This window comes from Mastacembelus armatus, chromosome 21 (genome assembly GCF_900324485.2).
Source record: "Mastacembelus armatus chromosome 21, fMasArm1.2, whole genome shotgun sequence".
Taxonomy (NCBI): Eukaryota; Metazoa; Chordata; class Actinopteri; order Synbranchiformes; family Mastacembelidae; genus Mastacembelus; species Mastacembelus armatus.
The window spans coordinates 17,608,930-17,631,033 of NC_046653.1; the positions used below are offsets into that span (position 1 = coordinate 17,608,930).

A 22,104-nucleotide genomic window follows, 5' to 3' on the forward strand; every position below is an offset into this window, starting at 1 on the left:
GTTCATGCTCTGAGTCAGACACTACTATAGTAAGGATATGATGCTTCATTTGAGAAGCTGCATGACTCAGAGGAAGTATCTAATTTAGGACCAGTTTATTCTTAACATTGGGAACAGCAAATATCACTTTAAGGCCAATTTACCAGTTGTTCTAGGGATTTTAATCATTATATATGATTGTCAAATTAATTTGACAGCTATTGTCAAAGTGCTCAAAAAACATATCTGCTATCTGATGGTCATAAGTTGTCAACCATACAATCTAGCTAAATCTAGCTGATAAAGTTAATATTTTTCCATTTAAGTAAGCTAGATTTTACCATAACCAACCTTTATCTTGTGCCAGTCAACTTCGATTAACTTAATCTTTCTTTGTATTTTTGTGAAAAACCAGAGCTAACACGTATTGACAATATAATTTCCTCTGAATATTTAAACACTAAAAAAACAACAAAATAAGAGCCTCTATAAAATATGTGCACAATAATTGTGCTAACATTTATTTTTTCAAATAGCACAGTTTAACACAAACACATGAAACAGATAAATGTTTATAAATAAAATGTTATAGATCTTTCTTTGCCAACAGTGATGACTGTAAACATTAAATTTAACTTAAGACAAAATAGGTGTGAAGAAAATTGACTTTTACAAGTTTAAAAAGTCATTTAAATCATCTTAAATAATACACTGGTGTATGTGATGTATATTCTCAGAATGGGGTAGTTTTAAAGTAGTCCTCCAGTGGAATGAGGGATATGCCTCCAGTCCAATCCTGCAGACACACCCTGATCAACTCCAGTTTCATAAACAACCACTTGTGTCCCACTGGCCACTTTGCCATCACAGGATGTCTACAAAAACAGCAATGCATGATCATACTGTGCATTTAGCAAATAGCTTTGTATTTCCTTATTTTCAGACTTGTGGGGAGTATGCATTTGTGCACTAATACAGCTTCCATTAGCTCAGTTACCTTGAGAAAATTGCCTCCTTTGCAAACACAAGCTCCTCTGGGGCCACGTCCACCATCTTGCCTGTTAGCGTGAGCCGAGCACATCTTGGATCCTTTGGATCATACACCATTTGCCTTGAGACACAGAAACTATATTAGTATGGAAACACACACACCTACACAGACTTTTCCACAGCCTTTCATAAACTCACTGTCAGTTCAATCAATGCCACCATGCAGGCAATTGCTGCCTGAGGGTCCTGCTTCATTACCTAATTTTGAGGTTGTGTGTCAAGACAGCCCATGTTTTAAGTTAGTTATCTTTCATACTTTCATTATTTTGTGATTTGGTTTAGTTATTACCAGACAGAAAACCTTAGGGCTAGGTAGCATGTCAGCAGAGAGATATTATACATATTGCTTTGGGACCTCTTAGCAAATCATTCTGGCCATAATTTCAGATGAATATAATAAAAGCTGAGATTTACCTGCAGAGTTCTCCCTCAGCCTCTGAGAAGGTGAGAGATGCATAGGGGTTACTTTTCAGGTCGGACACACTGCTGTCCATTGGAGTCACATAGAAGTAGATAACTCCAGTGCTGTTGTCCAGTGGTCCATCACTGACTGAGAAGATATTTCCAAAGGGAAGACCTTTGATCTGTGCAAAAAGCAAGATGTTTTTGTTACCAAAAACATCTTGTTACAGAGCAAATTCAGCAATGAAATGATGAATCCTGACAGCAGGACACTGCACAAGTATTTTTGGGACAGAATGCTGAGACCTCAAACACCATTTACATTAACAATATACAAAATTATGATTTACCTTTAGTCATAGTGATTGTTCAGAGGGAGATTATTTTAATCTAGGTCTCATGTGTTTTTACAATTAAGTTGAGGTGAGGGGTTGATTGACAATAGCATAGCAAAACAAAAACATTTCAAAAGAAAAAGGTACTTTTTCGACCCTTACTTAAGTAAAAAATACCACATTATAAAAACTACTTTGCATTATACTACCAGCAAAATGTCCAGCTTATTTGTCCAGCCATGTGATTTTTCTTTAACATTTCAGTGTGCAGGAGCCCATCCTTACCTCAGATTACACATAAATTAATTATTAGGCACAATTATCATAAAAAGATATAAACATATGTTTTAGGACTGCAGGCACAACTAAACAGTAACACAACAGAAAACATCTGCATCTATATTACACAGTGCAAGCTGATATGTTTTGTATACAAGATCAAATAGATTCATGTGGGGGAGTAAAGACTAAACTACAACATTTCCTCTCAGATGTTGTAGTTAAGGACCTTCCAGTCAAGAACATGCTAAATCAGGCCAACCTCCCACTGTGTGTGTGGGTTACCTTGTCTTGAGTTGAAATGGTTGCCAGATACCCCCGGTCACTGTAATGAGCTATGTATCTGGCAGCCCTGGCGTTCTCCTGGTGCGGGGGAGGCGAACTATTAGCGGACTTCTTCACCTTCTCCAGCCGATATGAAAACAGACGAGAGGAAAGCTGCGCCACGTTGTCGTTTTCAGGCTTGACGAGCTCTGCGGGGCTCTCCACGCCGTCCCCGAGGACGTTTGAGGACGGATAAGCCTGCTTCCACCGCCCCGCGCTGTCCACAAGCAACGCCGGGGCGACCTCCTCCGACAGGTCCGCGTCCTCCACCACACCGTTGGAGGACACGACCCAGGACACGGAGCTCCTCAGGGTGTAGCTGTGACACAGACAGAGGGCACAGGCATATACTGCCAGGGGAAAGTAAGGGGCCCTCATATCATTGAGCTGGGAGAATGGCCGCTCTCATCCACTCACTCTCTTGTTTACAAACTCACGTGGATGTGCTTTCATAACAGTAGGAGCTGCTGCAGCAGAGACGCGGTCTACAGCGACCCCTGTAGACCGGGGGAAACAATGCGGAAAACATCTGGGCTGCGCATGGTCTCATTACACCTTAAGAGCTCAATACCACAACACACTGTCTCCTTCCCATTCATTAACATCTCGTTCCTACAAAATCTTGTCTAAGCCACAATAACGCGTGGCCACGCCTTCACGTGTCACTCCCACGCGTTATTCAGGTGTGGCCAAGCATTATTCTCTTGTTCCCACGCATTATTAAGGCGTGACCACAAAACATTTTTTTCTGAATGTCACAAGAATGGCATTGTAAAGAGTCATCCTACTGGCTGAGGGGTTTTCCAGATTGTCAGAAATGTTTTTGCTATGTTACTGTAGATATGTTGTGCTCCAGTAGATCTGAGGGGGGAAGTAGGCTGGATAAATAGTCAACTACATACAAGTAATTACATGGAAAGTGTTTCTGTTGTAAAAGAATCATGTAAGAATAATGAAATGTTCAGATGTTAGTAATGGGAAATTTGTAGAACAATAGTAGGATCCTGAAACTGTATGGAATTCATCCATCCATCCATTATCTCATTATCTATACCCCCTTATTCCTAACCAGGGTCCCAGGGATCAGCTGGAGCCTATCCCAGCTCTCTTTGGGTGAAAGGCAGGGGTACACCCTGGACAGGTCACCAGTCCATCACAGGGCCACATAGAGACAAACAACCTCACACACTCACACTCACTCCTATGGGCAATTTAGAGTCACCAATCAACCTGACATACATGTTTTTGGACTGTGGGAGGAAACTGGAGTACCTGGAGAAAACCCACACAAGCACAGGGAGAACACGCAAACTCCACACAGAAAGGCCGCTACTGGGTTGCGAACCTGGGCCCTTCTTTTTATGAAGCAACAGTGCTAACCACTAAACCACCGTTGTATATGATATGTCATATTACCTTTAGTGGAAAATGACTGATGGTTTTCAGATTCTCAACATGTTTGTTTTTAATGCATCTAATGGTTTAAAATCTAAAATTCTAACAGTGGTATGCACCATGACCGACCACTCAGGGACCTTATAGATACAGGTAGATTGGGCAAGTAATGCTCCATCATCCCAGTGATGATTTGGAGATCAGTAGAGGATAAAGATCAGGCCTGAAGATGGGGCTGCAGGAGAAATAAATGGGGGAGTTATTATATATTTCTACATCAATATTATATCTATGTATTGCTTCTATATTTTAAAAACTGGAACAAATGTCAGAGTATTAAGACAATGACTGTATATTTTACTTACTCATTTAGCCTTATTGCTAGCTAACTAAATCTCCAGCCATCTTTTATGGGATTTAACAAAGAACACACCTAATTAATATTAGAAATTTTATTATTTAACATAAATTATTAACAGCAATGAGAGGCTGAATCACATAAAACCTTATTCAGAAATACCCTTTAAAGTGGTTTGGTAGAGAGGGATTGTAATGAACTTTACAACAATAACACTTTACAATTAAATACAATTCCACACACAAACACAACAGTATAGCTACATAAAGTACTGTAGAGACAAATCAACATGTTTCTGACACTTTCACCAAACATTCAACCCAATAACTTTGATAAATGTAGTGTTTGTCTGCAGAGTTGTTCATGTTCTTGGTTTTTTAGACTCTGTATATGTGTCTCTTCCTTCTTAGTCCATTGTCCTATCACTCCAGGCCATTGATTTTCTCTTGGCAAGTTCCATCCAGGACGGCTGACCGCTGTCAGACATGGACTGCAATACTGATGGCTGTGTGGGTGATGATGAGGGTGATGTAGATGCCACATTTTTCCGTAGCCATTTGTCCTCATGAGGCCTGTCTGGAACTTTGATGGGGCTTGACTCTATAAAAAAAAAAGTCCCATGTCATGATGGTGCCCATGGATATACTGAATGCCTCTTTAGTTTTTTTTTTTTTTTTACAGTTATTGCAGTTCATGTGTGTAAACCCACCTGCAACTTTAATGACTTGTCTTCCCTCTGGTTTTGTGTCTTTGTTTAGGGGCATTATTCTGGCTGTGGCAGGGGATTCACGTGGTGTCTGAACTTCTGTTTGAGGTTTCCTCAGTTCTACCTGATAAAGACAGCCAGTATTAAATAATCTACATTTTTTACATTTCATTGCATTTTCTTTTTTTTTTTTTATTCTGGTGACCTATTTTTAAAGTTTTACATCAGCAGGAATGAGTGAGTGCCAAAGATAGCTTAGGGAAGTCAGAAGGTATTAAAAAGATTTGTTGACAGAAAGAAAACTATAGAACATTATTAGATGTATGGTTTAACTGATTTACAGTCACTCATGGTATGAAAAACATTTATAAAGAAATACCACAAACCCCTTTGATTCCAGGTGGATTGGCCCCCTCTGCCTGTTTCTCCAAAAAAGCAGCCCTCTCGCTTACCGACCTGGCCCAAACTGTCTGTTTTCCTGTCAGTGAAGAAATTTCTTTATCCTGCATGTTGGTTTCTCTTCCTCCTTTTCCCAAGGCAGACACTGGAGATGGAGCCATGGCTGATGAGGTGGTAGAAACTGCAGATTTGAGCTGGTTGGTGCGATGGAGACCTTGATTGCTCCAAGGAGGTTGCTGGGGTGTTTCATGGTGCCCTGAGGAAAGGTAAGCTTGTGCAAGAGAGACACTGCCTTGTGCAAGCTGAGATGAGGTCTCTGTTTGTGTAGAAGAGTGCAAAGGAGACTGGGTTGCCCATGGGTTGATCTGTACAGGTGGATTGGAGGCAGGCTGCGATGCTGACTGAGTTGTATTTAGGTGGTCATTGGATGGTTTGGGCATTTGTGGTTCTCTAGAAATGTTAATTTGATTAGTAGATGTTGTTGACGTCTTGTGTTGCATTGCCATTTGTGATGGTTTTATGACCTGTGCTTGACTTCTGCTTTGCACTGTTTCTGTTTTCATTATATCAGCTAATGGCTGATTTGCAGTCTGTGCTGGTGTTGTACTCGGCTGTAGTTTTACAGTCTGCGTCTGCATTTGTACTCCAGTCTCTGTTTGATTTGTTGGCTGCACTTGTGTTTGTGGTTGAGCTGTGGTCTGCGCGCCTGTAAAATCTCTGGGGAATCTACTAGTAAAGAGTTGTTGCAGGCTTCTGGTCTTTTCAATCGCCAGGCTCATCCAGGACACCTCAGATGAGGCTGTTTGGGGGGCAGCTTGGGGCTCCTTAAGCACCCTGGAAGTTTCTAGTTCTCTGGGACTTAAGGAACTTGTTTGGACTTCAGTATGAATGAAGGGACGATCACCGGTAGATGGCAGGTTATCCTTGATGGGAAGACAGGAGGCAGATGGGACTGGATCTAAGGGGTGACACAAATCTGTTAGACACACTTGGCAGCACTGTTAAAGTTAGCCTGGGTGGTATTTTAATGAGTACAAAGGTCCCTTCTAATCAGTAAAAATCTTATCATTCTAGAGAGATTATTTACCAGGGGAAACTTATCTCCTTACACAGACATAGCATAACAGTGGGCAGCTGTACAATGTTTAACCTAGTGGAACTGAAAAGGATGGCTGTGGATTACAAATTTGAACACTGACTAGTAGCACATGGAATAAGCAAGTTTTTCATTAAGAAGTGAACCTACGTGATGAAATGAATGTTACCTGGCTGAGCCTCACCTGTCAGCTGGACGTCTCCAGAGGTGGATGATGGTGTTGTTTGCAGTTTTTTAGACGCAAAGCTGAGATTTTCACTTATTTCCTGTCTTTTCTGTTTGTCACACTGCTCTTCACATGCTAGCAGCTTTGAATGATGGGTAGGAGAGGCATCAGATCGAAATCTCTTCGATTGAGAGGTGGAGCGCAGTTTAATACCAAATGCTGTTTTTCCTTCTTCCTCCTGAGCCTCTTGTGCTTCCACTGCCTCTTCCACCACTTCCTGGGTACTTTCTACCTCCTCGCCCGCTGCAGCACTGGTATCTGTGGTTGTATGTTTTGATGTTGTCACTGTTTCTGTCTTTTTAAGGCTGTCTCTCTTGTCCCATGAAATTACTGTGCTTTTGGGTGGAGGTGCCTCTTGTCTAAGTTTCCCGATAGCAAATGGACCCCCTCTGGGCTGTAAGTCTTTAAGTTCCTCTTTTTCCTTCATGCTTGAAAAGGGTTTATCCTCTGTTCTCCCCACTGCCTTCTGCCTGGCTTCAGCTTGTTCCAGAGCTCCCACAAAACTGCCTGATCTGGGTCTCTCTCTATCTCGGGTTTTGGCAGCAGTGATGGAGAAATGGAAGGACCCAGATCCTGGAGAAGGTCTCTTTATTCCTTTTGTGCTTTCTGTCTCACCTTGAAGCTGTTGGTGAACTGTGCCAACAGCCCTGGTGAGCTGGTCTGAGGAGTCTGCAGTCCATCCAGTCTTTTTGAGAATATTCCTCTTGTCATGCATCGCAAAATCCTCATCTCTTTTGTCCTTCAGGTCTGATTCTATGAAAGATGAATGTGGCCGCTCATTGGATGTTACATCCATTGGTTTGTGAGGCTTAACTCGAAGTACCTGTGAGGCAACAGAGGGCAGTCTCCCATCGTCCTGTTGGGAAGAAGGTGGACTGAACGATTTTGGTGCTGCTTCTGATGTGATCTGATGATCTTGGTATTTTGAAGGAAGACACTGCGATATGACAGGAATGTTAACATCTCCTTGGTCTGTTTCCACTGTCACCTCGTTTTGAGCACCAAGCTGATGCTCTTCTTCTTTTACAGATTCAGAATGGTCCACGTTGTTAATTGTGCATGAGTGAGACCTAGAATCAGTCTGCCAAAAGAAAAGAGAGCAAGATTATGGAAGAGAAAGAGAGGTGCTACTTGCTGTTTGCTTTTACAAACAGTAAGTATGGTCACTCACTGCAGTGAGTCTCTTTTTGGTGCTGGCTCTCTGATTTCTGGGTTTGACAGACATCCGATGGCGTGCAGCAGACATATCAAGGCAAGGTGTGAACTGAGCTGGAAAACTGAAGTCCAGTGGAGGCTCAACAACAGAAAAAGAAGGATTGGAAGGGACAGAAAGAGGCAAAGAGAGGGAGGGAGTCAGGGGCACAGGTTTGATCACTGAAGGTTTGGGAATGGGTGAGAGTGGACGAGAGGATGCCTGAGATATTGTCTGAAAAGAACAAAAGAACAAAATCATTACAGAAAATTGCAAACAATGGGTTAAGATAGTAAAATGTCATCATAAATGTCAGTCCCTAATACCTAACTCTAACCAGACACTCCTGTTTGTGCTCTCGTGACTTTAAAGGACCGGGTTTTTATCAATTATCAACAAATTCTATGAAATGAACTCAAGAAATAATGAATCGATCTTATTATGAACAGAGTTAAAACATCTGTGCTGTAGGCCCACGCTGTTGTCCAAAGACAATTAAACACCATACGCTCCTTCATTATAATTAACATGGTAGTTTATTTTGAGTGAATCCCATGTGCACTGCCCTTCTGCCTTAAATGCTCACCACAGCACTATGTATTAATCTGTGCCTGAAAAAAGTCGCCATCTGATGCACCATTTACTCCTATTTGGTTAACACTAAACAAAATATCCAGATGTTTTAGGGATTACTACGCATTTTTTTAGATTAAAATTTATGTTTACGAACTGTCTTTAAAGAGGAGCATTTGGGCTTGGTGCGTCCTTTTTTATAGGATTCGTCAGCAATAAAAATAAAGTAAAATATTACCTGCCCTTTGTTAACTAACTAAATCCTAATTTTAATCTCAAACTGAAAACCTCAAAAGGATCAGCAGCAGGTTCACAATTTAGAGGATTTCCCTCCCTGCAGGGTGGTCAGTCTTTATAACTTAAGAAACACTGTATAGGAAGAGAAATACAAACAATGACTACATGCACCTTAACTGCACTGCCAGGCAGACAAAAGCCAGATGTGCACATGTTGATGGTTCTATCTGTACCTCCACTTCACCTCTTGTTCCTGCCAAAGCCGTGGTGATGACAGGGTTTATTCGTAATGGTTGGTGGAAAGTAAGGTTAACTTACTGAGACTAGGTGTCTGGGAAGAGTATGATGAATGCATCTTCACCACAAGCTCCACTGGAGGTCATAAAAACATTCCCTACAATGTATGACTTTAGATGACAGTCACCTTGCTGAAAACTCCCTGGGATGTAACATCACCCCCTGTGGTCTCAAGGGGGCTGTGGGGAAGACTATCATCCTCTGAATGGACACCCAGGTCCTCTGGGCGTCTGATTGGCAGAACCAGAGGTGGTGGCCCCATATGCATCTTCTGCTGCTGAAGCTTCATCTATGATACAACAGGTGTTTTTTTTTTTCAATATGTATCTATTAAAGCCCAATTCTCAACAAAATGCCCAAAGGCCATACCTGCAGAGCTTTGATCTTGCTGTGAACATTCTCCTGGGATAAGACCTTGACTGGTCCAGTGGCTGTCAGGACCTGATCAGCCAGAAAGATGCTGTCATGGGACATTGCTCGTGATCCCATCATCCCCTGGGAGCATCTGAAGAAGCAGGAAACAAAACAAATGTAACGGTGAAAGGATAGAGTGAAAGACAATAAATCTGTAAAGCAAACATCTACCATGTAGAAACTCACACCAAGTCTTCATCTGATCCAAGTGCCTTTTCTGCAGTAATGTCACTTGCTGACTGGCTGAGTTTCGCTTTTCCTGCACCTCCAGTTTTCTTACTCCTCCCAAAGAGACGAGTTTTCAGAGACTGGAGTTTGGACTTTTTGCGTCCTAACAGTGATTGACATGGAGACAGATCCTGGTCAGAGCAGCTCAACTCTACACCCTGTGATTTCTCCAATTATACTTTCTTCTATAATTTACATTACACATTACATTTACATTACATCTGTAAATTATGATCTATCATGTTTCAGTATTAAGATGATAAAACCCTTTTGTGCTGATTTCTGTTGCTTTCTCTTAACCGTGATTCTCTTAAGTAAAACATCATGAGAGATCATCTCACCTGGAATGTCCTCAGTGCTTTCTTCCGTATCTCCAAAGAAAGACTCCATTGGTCTGATCCTGTTTTGTAGCACAAAACAGAAAAACATAAAGTGTGTAAAGAAAAGCACCAATAATAAGAAGCAATTGTTGTGACATAAAGATCAGCATACAGTTTTTAGACATGGCAGAAGGCATCCAACATGGTGTGAACGTCCCAATGACATGTTCGCTCTTCTCTGGTAGGATTTGAGCTTAATACATTTGTGCAATAGCCTGAAGATGTGACACGGGACATGAGGTTCAAAGGTTTAGTGTCATTATCAGGAACAGTACAAACCTTTGCTGTAGCTAGGCAGGTGTGCCGTGCTGAAAACAGAATCAAATAAGCTATATAAAGACTATATAAAGTCATTTAGTGCAGTCTCATAAATGCCTCATGAAGGTTACAGAGGAGGTATTAGGATTTCTCATATGACATTAAACAGGAAAAAGTGTGCATAAATATCACACTGTCACCCTGCAGTGAAGCAGGAATGTGTGTTATAGTTTGTAAACAAAGCAAAAGCTAAAATCCTGCTCTCAGGCAGCTTTATGAACACAGCCTGACAAACATCCAGATTGGGTTGATGTGTTGCCGGATGAAAGATTTAGTTCAGGGAGCTTGTTTTCACTTTTTTACAGATACTGTTTTGTACCCTGCCCCGAAGATAGCGTTCCATTTCAGACTTGCTTTTGTCATTGTCTGTGTTTCATACATTTCTCCCTGTGTAACTTAGGAACTGGTGTCAGGAAGGCTGGCTCTCGTACAGCATGGGTGCCTGATAAGATGAGTGGTTATGAATAAACATGCAAAGTCCACACTGCACCTCTCATATCACCCAGCTCAGCTCACAGACGACAAGAACGCCCTCTTGAAAAGGACATAAGCACTTAAACGCAGCATGACATTCCAAAAAAGTTGCAATTCAGCAGTCATGTTAGGCTTACACAACATCTGAACAGCTCGCCCTACAAATACATTTCAACTTGTGTGTGTAATTACCACCACAGTGAATGATACCACAGTGCTCATGAATCAGGCCATTCCTTAGAGTTTTGCCATTCAGTGAGCCAAGCTATAGCCTCAATAGAAGCAGAAGATAATCCTGTGGATTACTGACATTGTAGAGAGATCCTTGTAAGATTTCACCGTACCATAAGCCACCACAACAGCTTAATCACCAACATATCAAGCCACATCCTGCAGCACAAAATTCACCTGACATGCCCAAAGAAAGTGCTTCTATTTCTCACTGCGAAAACCTGTAAAAACACACACACTTTCATGCAATACCCCAAAGAAAAAGGAGTGAACTTACCAAAGACTAACAGCAGCACTCCTGTTTCTGCTCCCCTGTTTGTCCTCCTCTCTATGCTGAGTTGTCTTGTCTCAGCTGTCAGTGTCCTAATGTTTAAATCTCAGGCTTACGTTGTCCACATCTGCAGCTGGAGGGGGATGCAGAAGGAAGGGAGCGAGGGAAGTGGAAGGAGAGACAAAAACAGGCAGGGAGAAAGAGAAAGAGAGAGAGAAGGTCACTTCATGGCAGGGTAAGCAAATGCACAAAGAGAAAAGAGGACAGAAGAGAATGAGAGAGAGAGTGAGAGAGAGAGAGAGAGATACCCTATTACATTAGTGGCACACTGTGGCCCTCTGCGCTAAGCTCCTTATAAAACGTTAACCTGATTTTAGGCCCAGAAATGAGAGTAGAGGGAAAAAATAAAGCTCCAGTTGGAAAGAGGACAGGCGTACTGGAATTATGGCTCATAGAACTGTTTACACATTACACCAGGTTGCTTACACCCCTGGATAGTCATTGGAGGAAGTCTCAGTATGTGTGTTTAAATGCATGTTTTATAAAGTTAAAAAGAAAAAAACAACCATAAATTAGTCATCGTTCAGCCCTACTGAGGGCCAGAGTTTGAATTCCGATCTACCAGACATCGGACGTAGAATATTTTATAATACTCTACAGTAGTTATAGAAAGATTTGCATTTTATAAATACATAAATTGACATTTACATGTCCACATGTTAGCTAAATACATGTATGTTGCACGGAATTTATCATTTTTCTTCATGTTTCAATATGTTTACTCTTTGGTACATGTGTCAAAAATACCAAAAATAATCTTAAAATGATAAAAAAAGACTTCTATGAATAGAGAGACAAAATATCTCCCAAACATGCATTATAATCAATGAATTGATCCCAGTGTTGCAGTAATGAATCCAACTTTCTGTACATTCACACAGGATGGGATTCAGAGATGGCAACACTATCTAGGCCACTGGTCTACGATCAGCGTGAGCGAAGGCAGCAGGAAATGGAAACCTCTGCATCCACATTTTTGGGCTTCCATGTGCAGCTGAACAGTTTCTCTGACAACCCTCCACATTACACAAATCTCTTCCATCAGAATATGAACCCAGTCTGTGACATCTGGATTACATGCAACAAATCACATGCAACATATTAACAGTGACGTAAGAATCTGTGATGTGGTTTTATTTATTTAATTCCTTCCATTCATGGATTTATCATCTGGAATCTATACACAAAGAACAATATGCAGTCAAGTTAATCTTAATTTAAAATATGGCCGTAGATGATCCTGTCCTATAGGGAAACTGTACAGAAATGTAAAGCATTGGCTACCTATTGCAATAAAGCTGTAGTCCTGTTAGAACAAGGAAAACAGAGCTATTGATGTTTTCTACTATCATCTCTGGTTAATGTGGTTTCATGATGGATTATAATTTATTTCTCTCGGAGCTGAGATCAGGACTGTGCATATCGAGATTAAGGCCGATAGATAATCAGATCACAGCAGTGTCTGAATTCACAATTCATACCATTCAGTCAAAACTATTTCCCATGAATATCTAATGAGAGATTTTTGTAAATTTCCATTACATTGAACATATGTTAACATATTTTACCCATTAACTGGATCTTACTGTGTGGATAAGCACCAGGAACTTACCTGACATATGTTCTAACATAGAAACTTCATTTTTTAAACACTAGATATCCAACTATCCTAAAGCAGTTTTAACCATTTTAAAACAGTGTGCATAGACTAACAGCAGCAGGAAGCTTTATATAAAGGAGGGACATAATAAAAATGATATTTTTATATTACACCTACAAAATAATTCTGCATTGAATGCTTTGCAGCATGAGAGAAAAATTCAATGAAAGACTGTGGACATGCACATATCAGGAAATTTGAAATATCAGTGATATGATGTGATTGGAATTTGTAAATCTGTAATCAGCAAAATAGATTTTATTAAAGTTAAATTTTGAGCCTGGAGATAGGATTTTAAGCAAAGACGGATGTGAAGTTCATAATGTCTATTGATCCTTGACAACTCAACCTGCTGATGACGATCAGGTGATATAATCAAAATCTCTAGAAGTGACTAAATAGCATTAAGTTGAGATTCTTTTATAAACTGGAATGGGTAATTTGACAAAAAACAAAGGAAACACAAATCTAACAACAAAACCTTCAACTCACTACTTACTGATAAACAAGTATAGACACCTATATATAACAAACTAGATAAACTATATTAGCTGTATGTACCAATACAGTCAAATATGATTTTAATTTGTAAAATTTAGTTTTAATGATACTTAGTTTCTACTCCTGCATCACTTGGTTAGATTTTTATATACATTTGTTTATTTGGAATTGTATATTTTGAATCCAAGACAATTAATATAAGAATATTTATATAATAATATATATATATATAAAATAAATGGACAAGGTCAGATTGTGAAAGTACAATTGAAAACAGCAGTCTGATATTATAAAAACACGTTTAATGTCATTTAGCGTTCATTGATGTATTTTTCCACCAGGTGGCAGCATAACACCCTAAAATGCACTTTATGCTAGAAGAAGAAATTTATAAAAGTGTTTAAAAAGGTCATAGAAAAGAAAAAATATTTAGCATTAACAATACATAAAATAAGACAAAAAATATACTGTTGCACAATTCTTATGGTTAAACACAGGCATCAGTATGCTAATGTGAATCCAAAAACAAAGCAGATGTGTCTGTTTATGTTTTGTTTTCTTCAGTGCAGGTGAGGAAAAACAGCTATTTAAGTTTTATCATTCTGATAGAGTTTTTGTGTGTTTGCTGTGAAAAATGTCTACAGTGGTCTCCTGGCACTGCCTGAGGTCATAGTCACAATATCCAATAGAGAATCGACCCTGTGGGACATAATGAACCTTTTTTTACAACCAGAACTCACACAGAGACGTGCAGCACAGTAATTCTGAAGGTGAAGAAGGGATGATTACTGATTACTGTATTAAAGAAAGAAAACTCAAACTCACCTTTGGTTTCTTAAAATAATCCAGCCCTCTTCCAATCTTTATGATCCAACCATTGTCAAACCTTAAGACAAAATTAAGTCTAGGTTACTTGCACAAAAAAGTGACAATTATGGAAATGCACTAATGTAAACAAAGACACTATATAATGTAATGAGGATTTTTGTTCATATAGTCATTCTAAAACTATAAGATTTAGAATATCTCATGCAATATGTCAATAAAGCTGCTGTAAATAAGAAAAACCTGGCAGCCGTACCTGATCTCCCTGTCATGGATAGTGGAGGAGTAATGCAAATCCAGAGTCACTCCCTGAGCACTAAGACTTTCTTTCAGCTCTGCCAGGGCACTGCTCTGTTGGCTGCTATCCATCTGCAGGACAGGATGAAAGTAATGAAACAGAATAGCCTGAACAGGCGTGGCTGCTATGGCTGCTGCGCATTAATTACATAGTGTGACCTCATTAGCTGAATAACCTACTTCATCCTGTGAAGTGAGGAGATGGATCCTTTGCACATTGCAGGATGCTTTTAGCAGCATCTCACAGAATCGTAGGAAGTTGTATAACTGTAGCAAGGAGAAAAGGTGAGGGGTGTGTTGAGAGTTGAAATGTTTCTTAGATCATTCAATTTGTGAAAAATGTTTTTAAAAGCCAATTAAAAGCTGTAGTCGAACAAGCCTTCATGCAAGAATATTCAAAACATCACAAAAAATGCTCTGGCTGCAGTTTTACCAGTGTGAGAATTTCTGCTTTTCTTTGCTATAACTCATTGGAACATCTTAAGGTTTTGGACCCACCTTAAGACTTGTATCATGTGAGTTTCTATTGTAATGTACATTCCCATAGCCTTAAACAAAGTTAACAACCATATAGTTAACCCAGTGGTTTCAGGGGCCCTGGGACAGTCGGTCACTTGGCCTTGGTGGGAAGTCAAATAAAATAAGACAAACTCTGCAGACAAAGGCAAACAAAGAACCTTTTACCTGGTGGATGTGTCGTATGTATGGGTCTTCCACCCAGACCTCCGTGAGAGCACTGCTGATGTATGGTTTGAACAGAACCTCGTAGCTGTAACCAGTAGCGTCCTCTGATATTCTGATCTGCTCATGGTACTTCCCATCTGGCAGGAGAAGGATAGAGAAAGAGAAGAGAAAGAGAAATTAGAGGTGATACAGCCTATAACAACAACAAAAAAGCCTATTTAATCCCAACACCTATGATCCCTCAATCTATTTTATGCAGAACACCAGAAAAAAAATCAACCAGTATTTCCACACTGAAATGTTATCCTGCATGTTAGTTTGTTATAATTGGACCAATCAGACAGACAATAGGAGAAAGGGCAGGATAGCAGGTAAGTGTGTTGGGTTCCCAGTCCTGGTCCTCTCTGTGGTTAGTTGCCCACTTTGCAGGGCTAGTCATCCATCCTGTGATAGTTACCTTCTTTCATCTGGTTCACATGAGCTTTGACTTGCTCTGCTCTGTCCATGTAGCCCTTTATCTTCTCCCTGTAGTGTCCTCTCTTTGACTCATCCTTCACAGCTGCTGACAACAGAGGGAACCAAAAGACTTATGCTTCATTCCTCCATGTTGCTGCTGCAGCTGCTGTATCTGTGTATGACTGAGAGATACAGACCTTTCAGCGCGTCCATCAGCAGCTGGATTCCCTCCTGGTAGCAGACCAGAGACTCCTGGAAGCGACCGCTCTGGTCCAATTCCACCGCCCGCTTCAGGACAGAGATGGCAGACGTCTCCATCCCTGACATGAGATTTTGTGTCATTATTCTGTTCGCCCTTAGACTTTTAACATATCGAAGAAAACCGACAGAGTATTCATCCCTACTTAACAACAGGAAAACCACTGCACTTCCTCATCACCTTCATAACATGCTTATACAAGTGTGCCACAAAAATAACTCCTGGTGAAACAAACTGCTGCCTAATGGTCTGTGGCGGTTAGCTGGATGCAAATTAAAAAAAAATAAAAAAAGACACAATTGAAGTAGCTGTAGTTTAATTTTATGATTTTTAAACAGTGTAGCCTTTCATTGTACAATCTCAAGTTAAAATTTAGAGGAACATTGTTCAAAGAACATTTTTCATATCGGTGTAGTTTCAATGTAACACGCGGCACTTCCGTTATTGCCAAGAGCCAAACGCATTTACCCCGTGTCGCCGTTATTTTTTAAACTTTTGCAATAATATAGTACAAACTGTGTGAATGTGATATGGAAAAAAAATTACATTAGTGTTTTTCCATAACGTGTATTTAGTTTTGATCCTCACGCTGTTTTAAGGCCCGTGGGGCTGTAACCTTGGTGTGCATGTCCGCAGTTTGTGTGTGAAACATGTCGGGTGTGTGTCGCGGTTTGAGCTCTTTATCAGCCAAGGTAACAACAACACGATGATTTAATATGGTATATTCATTGATACCAGTTTGCCTTTACCTTTGTTTCATCTCATAATTGTGTTTCCTTCCAGATCCTGACTGAAGGTACAGTTTTGTCACCCTGCCCCTGGTTCGTGTCAGCACGGAGTAAATTTACCAAAGCAAGAATCCCAAAAGAGGTAGGAGTCAATGCAACAGCCTGCAGGTTTATTTATCTCCTCAGTAATTTTATCTCCTAGTGTGATCACGTGGTTCTTATTGGTAAATTACTTAGGGTAGAGTTCAGGTTGCACAAACAATGCACAGGAGATGTGGGGGTAATACTGAATAGTTCTTGCTCCAGCCCCTCAGACTGATCTGATGTTTACAGATGGTGATAATGTTGCTTCATGATAATGTCACTTCAGCTCATTTGCTCTGTTGTCAGTGCTCAGAGGCTGTTTGTCGTTGCAGCTGTTTGCTGAGAGATCGAAAGAACATGAAAAATATGGCGGTGATCCAGACCAGCCTCATAAACTGCACATAGTGACACGAGTCAAGAGTGTGATGCGAAGACCGTACTGGGAGAAAGAGATGGTGAAACACCTGGGGCTTCAAAAGGTAAGTAAGTAATTTGAGAGCAGAAGAGGGAAAGTAAAGACTGGTTAAACTTGCATTTTCAAACATGTTGTAGCAGTAAATACGTCACACCTCGTCTTCTCTGACAGTGACACAACACAGAAGTGAGTGTCCTCTTAACATTTGGGCATGAAAATTATCAGCCTAGTGAGCATTGTACAGTATACCTAAATCTTTGCATCATAGATAGAGGTACACTATAGAAGGATCCATTCAATTGTTAACTGTAGTAGCATCACTCAAACTGAGCACTACAGAGGCAACAAAAAACCTTCGCAATCATATTTTAATTTGTAGATTTTCTGTACTGACTTTGTTCTGTGTCTTGGATGCAGGCACATGTCCCTGTAATTCACAAAAATACACCTGCAGTCAACAGCCAGCTGAAATTTGTCAAACACCTTGTGAGGTAAGATATTATCTATCCAGTACATACACTCTATTAAAGCAATGTGTCTGATCATTTAAGGAATATTATAAGGATTTCCTGCCCTCCTCTCATCTCCTTCTCACTTCATTCAGGATCCAGCCACTAAAGACTCCCTATGGACTCCCTGCTGAAGAGGACATGGCTGATACCTACATTAACAGCAAAGGAGAGCTGATTGTCCATCACCTCCTTCAACCTGTTGAACCAAAAGCTATTGAATCTTAGCTCTATTCTCAATAAATTGATGATTCGTTTGTATATAAATACTATGGGAAAAATCCTGTGATTCAAAAGTACCAATTAGTCCACTGGGACAATGCTTTGGTTTGTCTGTCAATAAATGCTGTTAGCTCTTATCTGTTTCCCATGACAATTTAAGGTGATGGTTCACATTCTTTATTAAACACGATAAAAACATTTCAAAATGAAATGCATATTGTGTCCTTTACTTCACCTTTTTTTGTTTTGGTGAGACAAATTCTTTCTCATCTTCTCTGTTGAGCCAGACTAACAGGAGAGATCAGGTAGACCTTCAACAGGTGACCAGGCAGTCACAGAGCAGATGAAGACAGTCTGCATAGTTGCTTCTTTGTCATTTTTCAAGAGTAAACACTGCATACTCATAATCTGCCTACAGTTAGTATGTAATACGCATTCGGGAAACACTATTTTTGTATGTGCAGGTTGTTTTTGTTCTAGTGTCCCACTGCATCTGATAAAGCAGGACAATTATCTAATTTTCATGATGAATGTAGTGACCTCACATAATACAACATTAATCTGAGTAGAGGTTGTATAAACCAGAATATTTGAAGGCCTGTAGATGAACCAATATAAAAATCACAACAGCACATATTTCCAATTACGTTTATATTTTTTATTAAGTTTGTATTGGTTAAGTAAAGCTTTTGCAACAATGAAATGCTGTGTAAAAATGTATTCTAATGCAAAAAGATGGTGTTGGCACTCAACATGCATTGTGATTTCTGTTCTAACAGAGTTATTACAAGTTACAAGGAAACACGGTCAGAATTATCTGTAATTTTAAAGAAAAAAATTAAGGGATTTAATTACCCAGTAAAGAAAAACAAACAGCAATACTATAAACCTAAGAGCCAGTTAATAAATGACCGGTTCAGTGGCTCAGTGAAACATCCCCTACAATTTGATGTGTAGTCTCTCTTGAAGTGCATATACATCATTAGTTACTCAAATAAACAATTCATTTAATAAGGCTGAAACAAAATGTATAAAATTATTTAATCCGAAGTTAATGAAAAAATGAAAATTTGCAGGTAATTCAGAGAGGTGGGCAGAGAAAATTAAAGAGGGCCTTCTGCTAGACTTTTTTAAATGAGGTAGCCCTGAGAGAGAAAACCAGCTGACTGTGAATGTTCCTTAGTCATCTCCAGAATCAGAATCTGAGTCGTGACCTCGTCCTCGGATGGTTTTCTTCTCTACTTTTGTGAATTTTGTGCCCGATTTCTGCGTCATCGTAGGGGGCTCCATTAAGCTACCACTATATCAGGGAAGAAGGGGTGGTGTCAAGATCAGGGTGGAATAACAGTCGTTTTTAATCAGCACATGCTATAAATACTTTAAAAGATGATGGAACAATTCTTACCTGTAATTAATAATGTCTGCACAGCCAAGTCTCCATTCAAGCATCTCTGTGGGAAACTCGTCTGTGTTTCCCAGATCAGTGAATCCAACCAGATAGTCCTTTGTTTTTCCATCTATCACCAAAGCCAGTGTAGGAATAACCTTGATCCGCAGCCTCTCTGTCAGAAATGGGGCCTTTTCTGCATTTAGTTTGATGAATTTGGTCTCAACATGCTTCTTCGCCAAGATGGCCAAGTGTTTGTCTAGGATCTTACATCTACATGTAGGGGAAAGAGTGACAAGTTCAGCATCCTGATGACAGCGAATGCTAACTACTAACATTCAGAAACAAAGAAACTAGTAGAAAAGATGTAACACCACAGAAAACATCACCTTATTAACAAGTTGAAGTAGTGCAATAATAGCCAGTAAAGGGCTACATGGACTCCTTAAGAAGATATGCTGATTAAACTGGGGCTGCAGACTTATTTTCATACTAAATATACAAAAATGGTGACAATGCCACTTCTTTCCAGTGCTTGATGTGATAAAAAAAAAACATGTTTTTAATGTGAGGTGGGAAAAAAAATGTTTACCATTTTTTCTTGATAAATGGCTAAAAGGATAAATCAATTAGTATTGATGCAGGTTAACGTTCTGTCAATGCACCTGACTAACCCTTTTGTCTATGTCACTCTTAATATTAAAACACTTATTGACTTACCTGAAGGTGGAATTTCTGTAGAAGTGGCAGACAACATTCTTGCTCTCCTTAACCTCACTGAAAAAATCTTTCTCACTTGGGATTTCTCTGTACTCTCCATGGCCTTTAGACAACCACTCCTTCAAAAGACACAATTAAGATGCAGTGAAGTAACAAAACAACAGACCTCAAGTAACACACTGATTTTCAGAAGAGCTCAAGAAAAGGGTATAGATCTGTGACCATTTCTGACTTTAGGTTATCAAACAAGAATACAGAATGACCAGTCAAATAAGGTAAGAGGAGTGAAAATCTGGTTGCATGTATTGACAGAACATCTCCAGGAAAGAGGACAGACAAACTTCCTACCAGACTTAAACATACACACTGGTTAAGCACTGTTATAGATATATTACCTATTTTTGCAGTGGGTGTTGATGTTGAGACATGTTGCTGCAAGTGCATCCAATAGGTGGTGCAAACACCTGAATCTGCTTTCGGAACATTTCACTCTATCAACCAATGAGTATAAAACATCCCACCTACCTGTTTCTGTTTCTGGGTTTTTTTAAGCGCCTCTAATCGTCTCTCCTTCAGTCTCTCGAAATCATCTTCATCCATTTCATTCAGTTTGCTCAGCTGTGCATCCACCTGCTCCTCCACCAGCTTGGCTGACTGCTCCAAAACTTTGGCTATGATATCCATTGATTGATTAGCCATGACTGCCTGTTTAGCTTAAAACTCCCCGTGAACCTGGAAAGATAAAGAGAAGGTAACGTCAGCTGAGACACACCAAGAATAATCACAATTGTAAAAGCCAGTGCTCTGTATATAAAGCTGTGATTAAGTGATAACTATAAATGGTGCCACAATGTAAACTGACACGATTAATCAATAATTGATTAGATGAACACAAGAAAATAAATCAGGAGCCGTTTAATAACAAATAAAACGTCAAACATTAGTTTTAAGTTGTGAAAACGTGCTAATTTTCTCTACCATACTGACGTTTGTGAAACTGGACGGTGTAGATAGTGTTTATAGTGTTAACGCATCTCTAGGACACAAACACTGCAGCGTTTATGAATGTAAGGTCAGAATTTATTGCGGGGCAGGTATATCTGCAGTATGTATATGCATCTGTAGTCAGTGCATGGTCACCAATAGCCAGACAAGTGTGCAAGTAAGGGCCGAGGAAAACGATCTCCTGAAAGCTGAGAGGCAGCCTGGAGACAAAGCCACAGCAAGGACTGGGCACACCTTGTTACTGCGCCGCTAACCAGCTAGCGTCAGCCTGGCTGCGATAATCGACCTTTTTATTTGTTGTTTATCGTTTCACTTTCTGTGCTACGAATTGATAACAACTACTTCAAGAAATGACTCATCATCCATGCTGTCATTTTGGCCACCAAGGAAAAATCTAGACAACACTTACATTAGCATGCTAAGCTAGCTAGCTAACATTAGCATTGCGACTTTGATAAACACTAACGTCCCCACATTAAAATACATTCCAATAAATAATCAACGTGTGCTGTAGTAACACAGCGGTACAGTGTCAGAAAAAGACGTAAGACCACATGATTAACTACCTGCTGAGCTGCAGATGTTGACTCCGTGCGCGAAATGCAAACGGTTGCCGCGGGTGTGACGTCACGGCGAGTCCTGACGTCGCACAAACTACATCCGGGTAATCAAGTAAAGAGAAGAGGAATGTTCAACATTTGTTCCAAGCACAGTGCAAACACAATACGAAACACAATATGAATATATATACACACACGAATATAAGATATATATATATATATATATATATATATATATATATAAAATATATATATTTGACTTGTGCTGATTATCACACTACTGAAAACTCCTGAAAACTGGTGTTTACTACAACAGATGGTCTGGTCCCTACACAGTCCTGGTCTCTGTGTATGAAGTCACACCAAAATAAATAAATAAATGCTACTTGCTAATGATATTAGAGCCACAGTCTAGATGGAAATAAACCTTAATCTTTCGAAGTCAGATATCGTTATCTCAAATTAGTAAAATGCCTACAACTAACATGCAGTGAAAAAAACAGTGCAGTTTCTCCCCTCAAAGATCATTTTCAGATTTCAGATTTTCAGATGTACTGAATGTGCTACT

General features: G+C 39.8%; 5 protein-coding genes across 9 annotated transcripts; 1 reads left to right on the top strand and 4 right to left on the bottom strand.

Annotated features, from left to right (window-relative positions):
• Nucleotides 1-468: 468 nt before the first annotated feature.
• On the bottom strand, nucleotides 469-2,810 carry creg2 (cellular repressor of E1A-stimulated genes 2). Its single transcript, XM_026295775.2, has 4 exons — nucleotides 2,331-2,810; nucleotides 1,444-1,613; nucleotides 977-1,090; nucleotides 469-854 (listed from the first exon to the last, which is right to left on the bottom strand). The coding sequence occupies exons 1-4, from the start codon at nucleotides 2,745-2,747 to the stop codon at nucleotides 713-715; spliced, it is 843 nt and encodes a 280-aa protein (XP_026151560.1). The 5' UTR covers nucleotides 2,748-2,810; the 3' UTR covers nucleotides 469-712.
• Nucleotides 2,811-4,201: 1,391 nt separating this feature from the next.
• On the bottom strand, nucleotides 4,202-11,575 carry cracdla (cracd like a). Of its 2 annotated transcripts, none has more exons than XM_026296540.1 (10): nucleotides 11,171-11,575; nucleotides 9,832-9,890; nucleotides 9,449-9,593; nucleotides 9,218-9,353; nucleotides 8,976-9,137; nucleotides 7,721-7,975; nucleotides 6,508-7,630; nucleotides 5,215-6,185; nucleotides 4,832-4,952; nucleotides 4,202-4,722 (listed from the first exon to the last, which is right to left on the bottom strand). In XM_026296540.1, the coding sequence occupies exons 2-10, from the start codon at nucleotides 9,878-9,880 to the stop codon at nucleotides 4,529-4,531; spliced, it is 3,156 nt and encodes a 1,051-aa protein (XP_026152325.1). In that variant the 5' UTR covers nucleotides 9,881-9,890; nucleotides 11,171-11,575; the 3' UTR covers nucleotides 4,202-4,528. The 2 variants fall into 2 exon arrangements, with proteins under 2 accessions (XP_026152325.1, XP_026152326.1); XM_026296541.1 differs by lacking the exon at nucleotides 11,171-11,575 and adding an exon at nucleotides 9,983-10,068.
• Nucleotides 11,576-13,726: 2,151 nt separating this feature from the next.
• mitd1 (MIT, microtubule interacting and transport, domain containing 1) lies at nucleotides 13,727-16,744 on the bottom strand. Of its 4 annotated transcripts, none has more exons than XM_026296137.2 (8): nucleotides 16,656-16,744; nucleotides 15,845-15,967; nucleotides 15,649-15,753; nucleotides 15,192-15,328; nucleotides 14,688-14,774; nucleotides 14,467-14,579; nucleotides 14,211-14,271; nucleotides 13,727-14,084 (listed from the first exon to the last, which is right to left on the bottom strand). In XM_026296137.2, exons 2-8 carry the CDS (start codon nucleotides 15,963-15,965, stop codon nucleotides 13,983-13,985), a joined length of 726 nt encoding a protein of 241 aa, XP_026151922.1. In that variant the 5' UTR covers nucleotides 15,966-15,967; nucleotides 16,656-16,744; the 3' UTR covers nucleotides 13,727-13,982. The 4 variants fall into 4 exon arrangements, with proteins under 4 accessions (XP_026151922.1, XP_026151921.1, XP_026151919.1 ...); XM_026296136.2 differs by lacking the exon at nucleotides 16,656-16,744 and adding an exon at nucleotides 16,052-16,113; XM_026296134.2 differs by lacking the exon at nucleotides 16,656-16,744 and having other exon boundaries at nucleotides 15,845-16,126.
• On the top strand, nucleotides 16,348-18,075 carry mrpl30 (mitochondrial ribosomal protein L30). Its single transcript, XM_026296140.1, has 5 exons — nucleotides 16,348-16,598; nucleotides 16,690-16,776; nucleotides 17,051-17,197; nucleotides 17,551-17,624; nucleotides 17,738-18,075. Exons 1-5 carry the CDS (start codon nucleotides 16,557-16,559, stop codon nucleotides 17,868-17,870), a joined length of 483 nt encoding a protein of 160 aa, XP_026151925.1. The 5' UTR covers nucleotides 16,348-16,556; the 3' UTR covers nucleotides 17,871-18,075.
• A 432-nt stretch (nucleotides 18,076-18,507) lies between these two features.
• On the bottom strand, nucleotides 18,508-21,621 carry txndc9 (thioredoxin domain containing 9). The gene is made up of 5 exons (XM_026296138.1): nucleotides 21,543-21,621; nucleotides 20,497-20,703; nucleotides 19,972-20,090; nucleotides 19,270-19,524; nucleotides 18,508-19,164 (listed from the first exon to the last, which is right to left on the bottom strand). The coding sequence occupies exons 2-5, from the start codon at nucleotides 20,668-20,670 to the stop codon at nucleotides 19,044-19,046; spliced, it is 669 nt and encodes a 222-aa protein (XP_026151923.1). The 5' UTR covers nucleotides 20,671-20,703; nucleotides 21,543-21,621; the 3' UTR covers nucleotides 18,508-19,043.
• Between the last annotated feature and the right edge of the window lie 483 nt (nucleotides 21,622-22,104).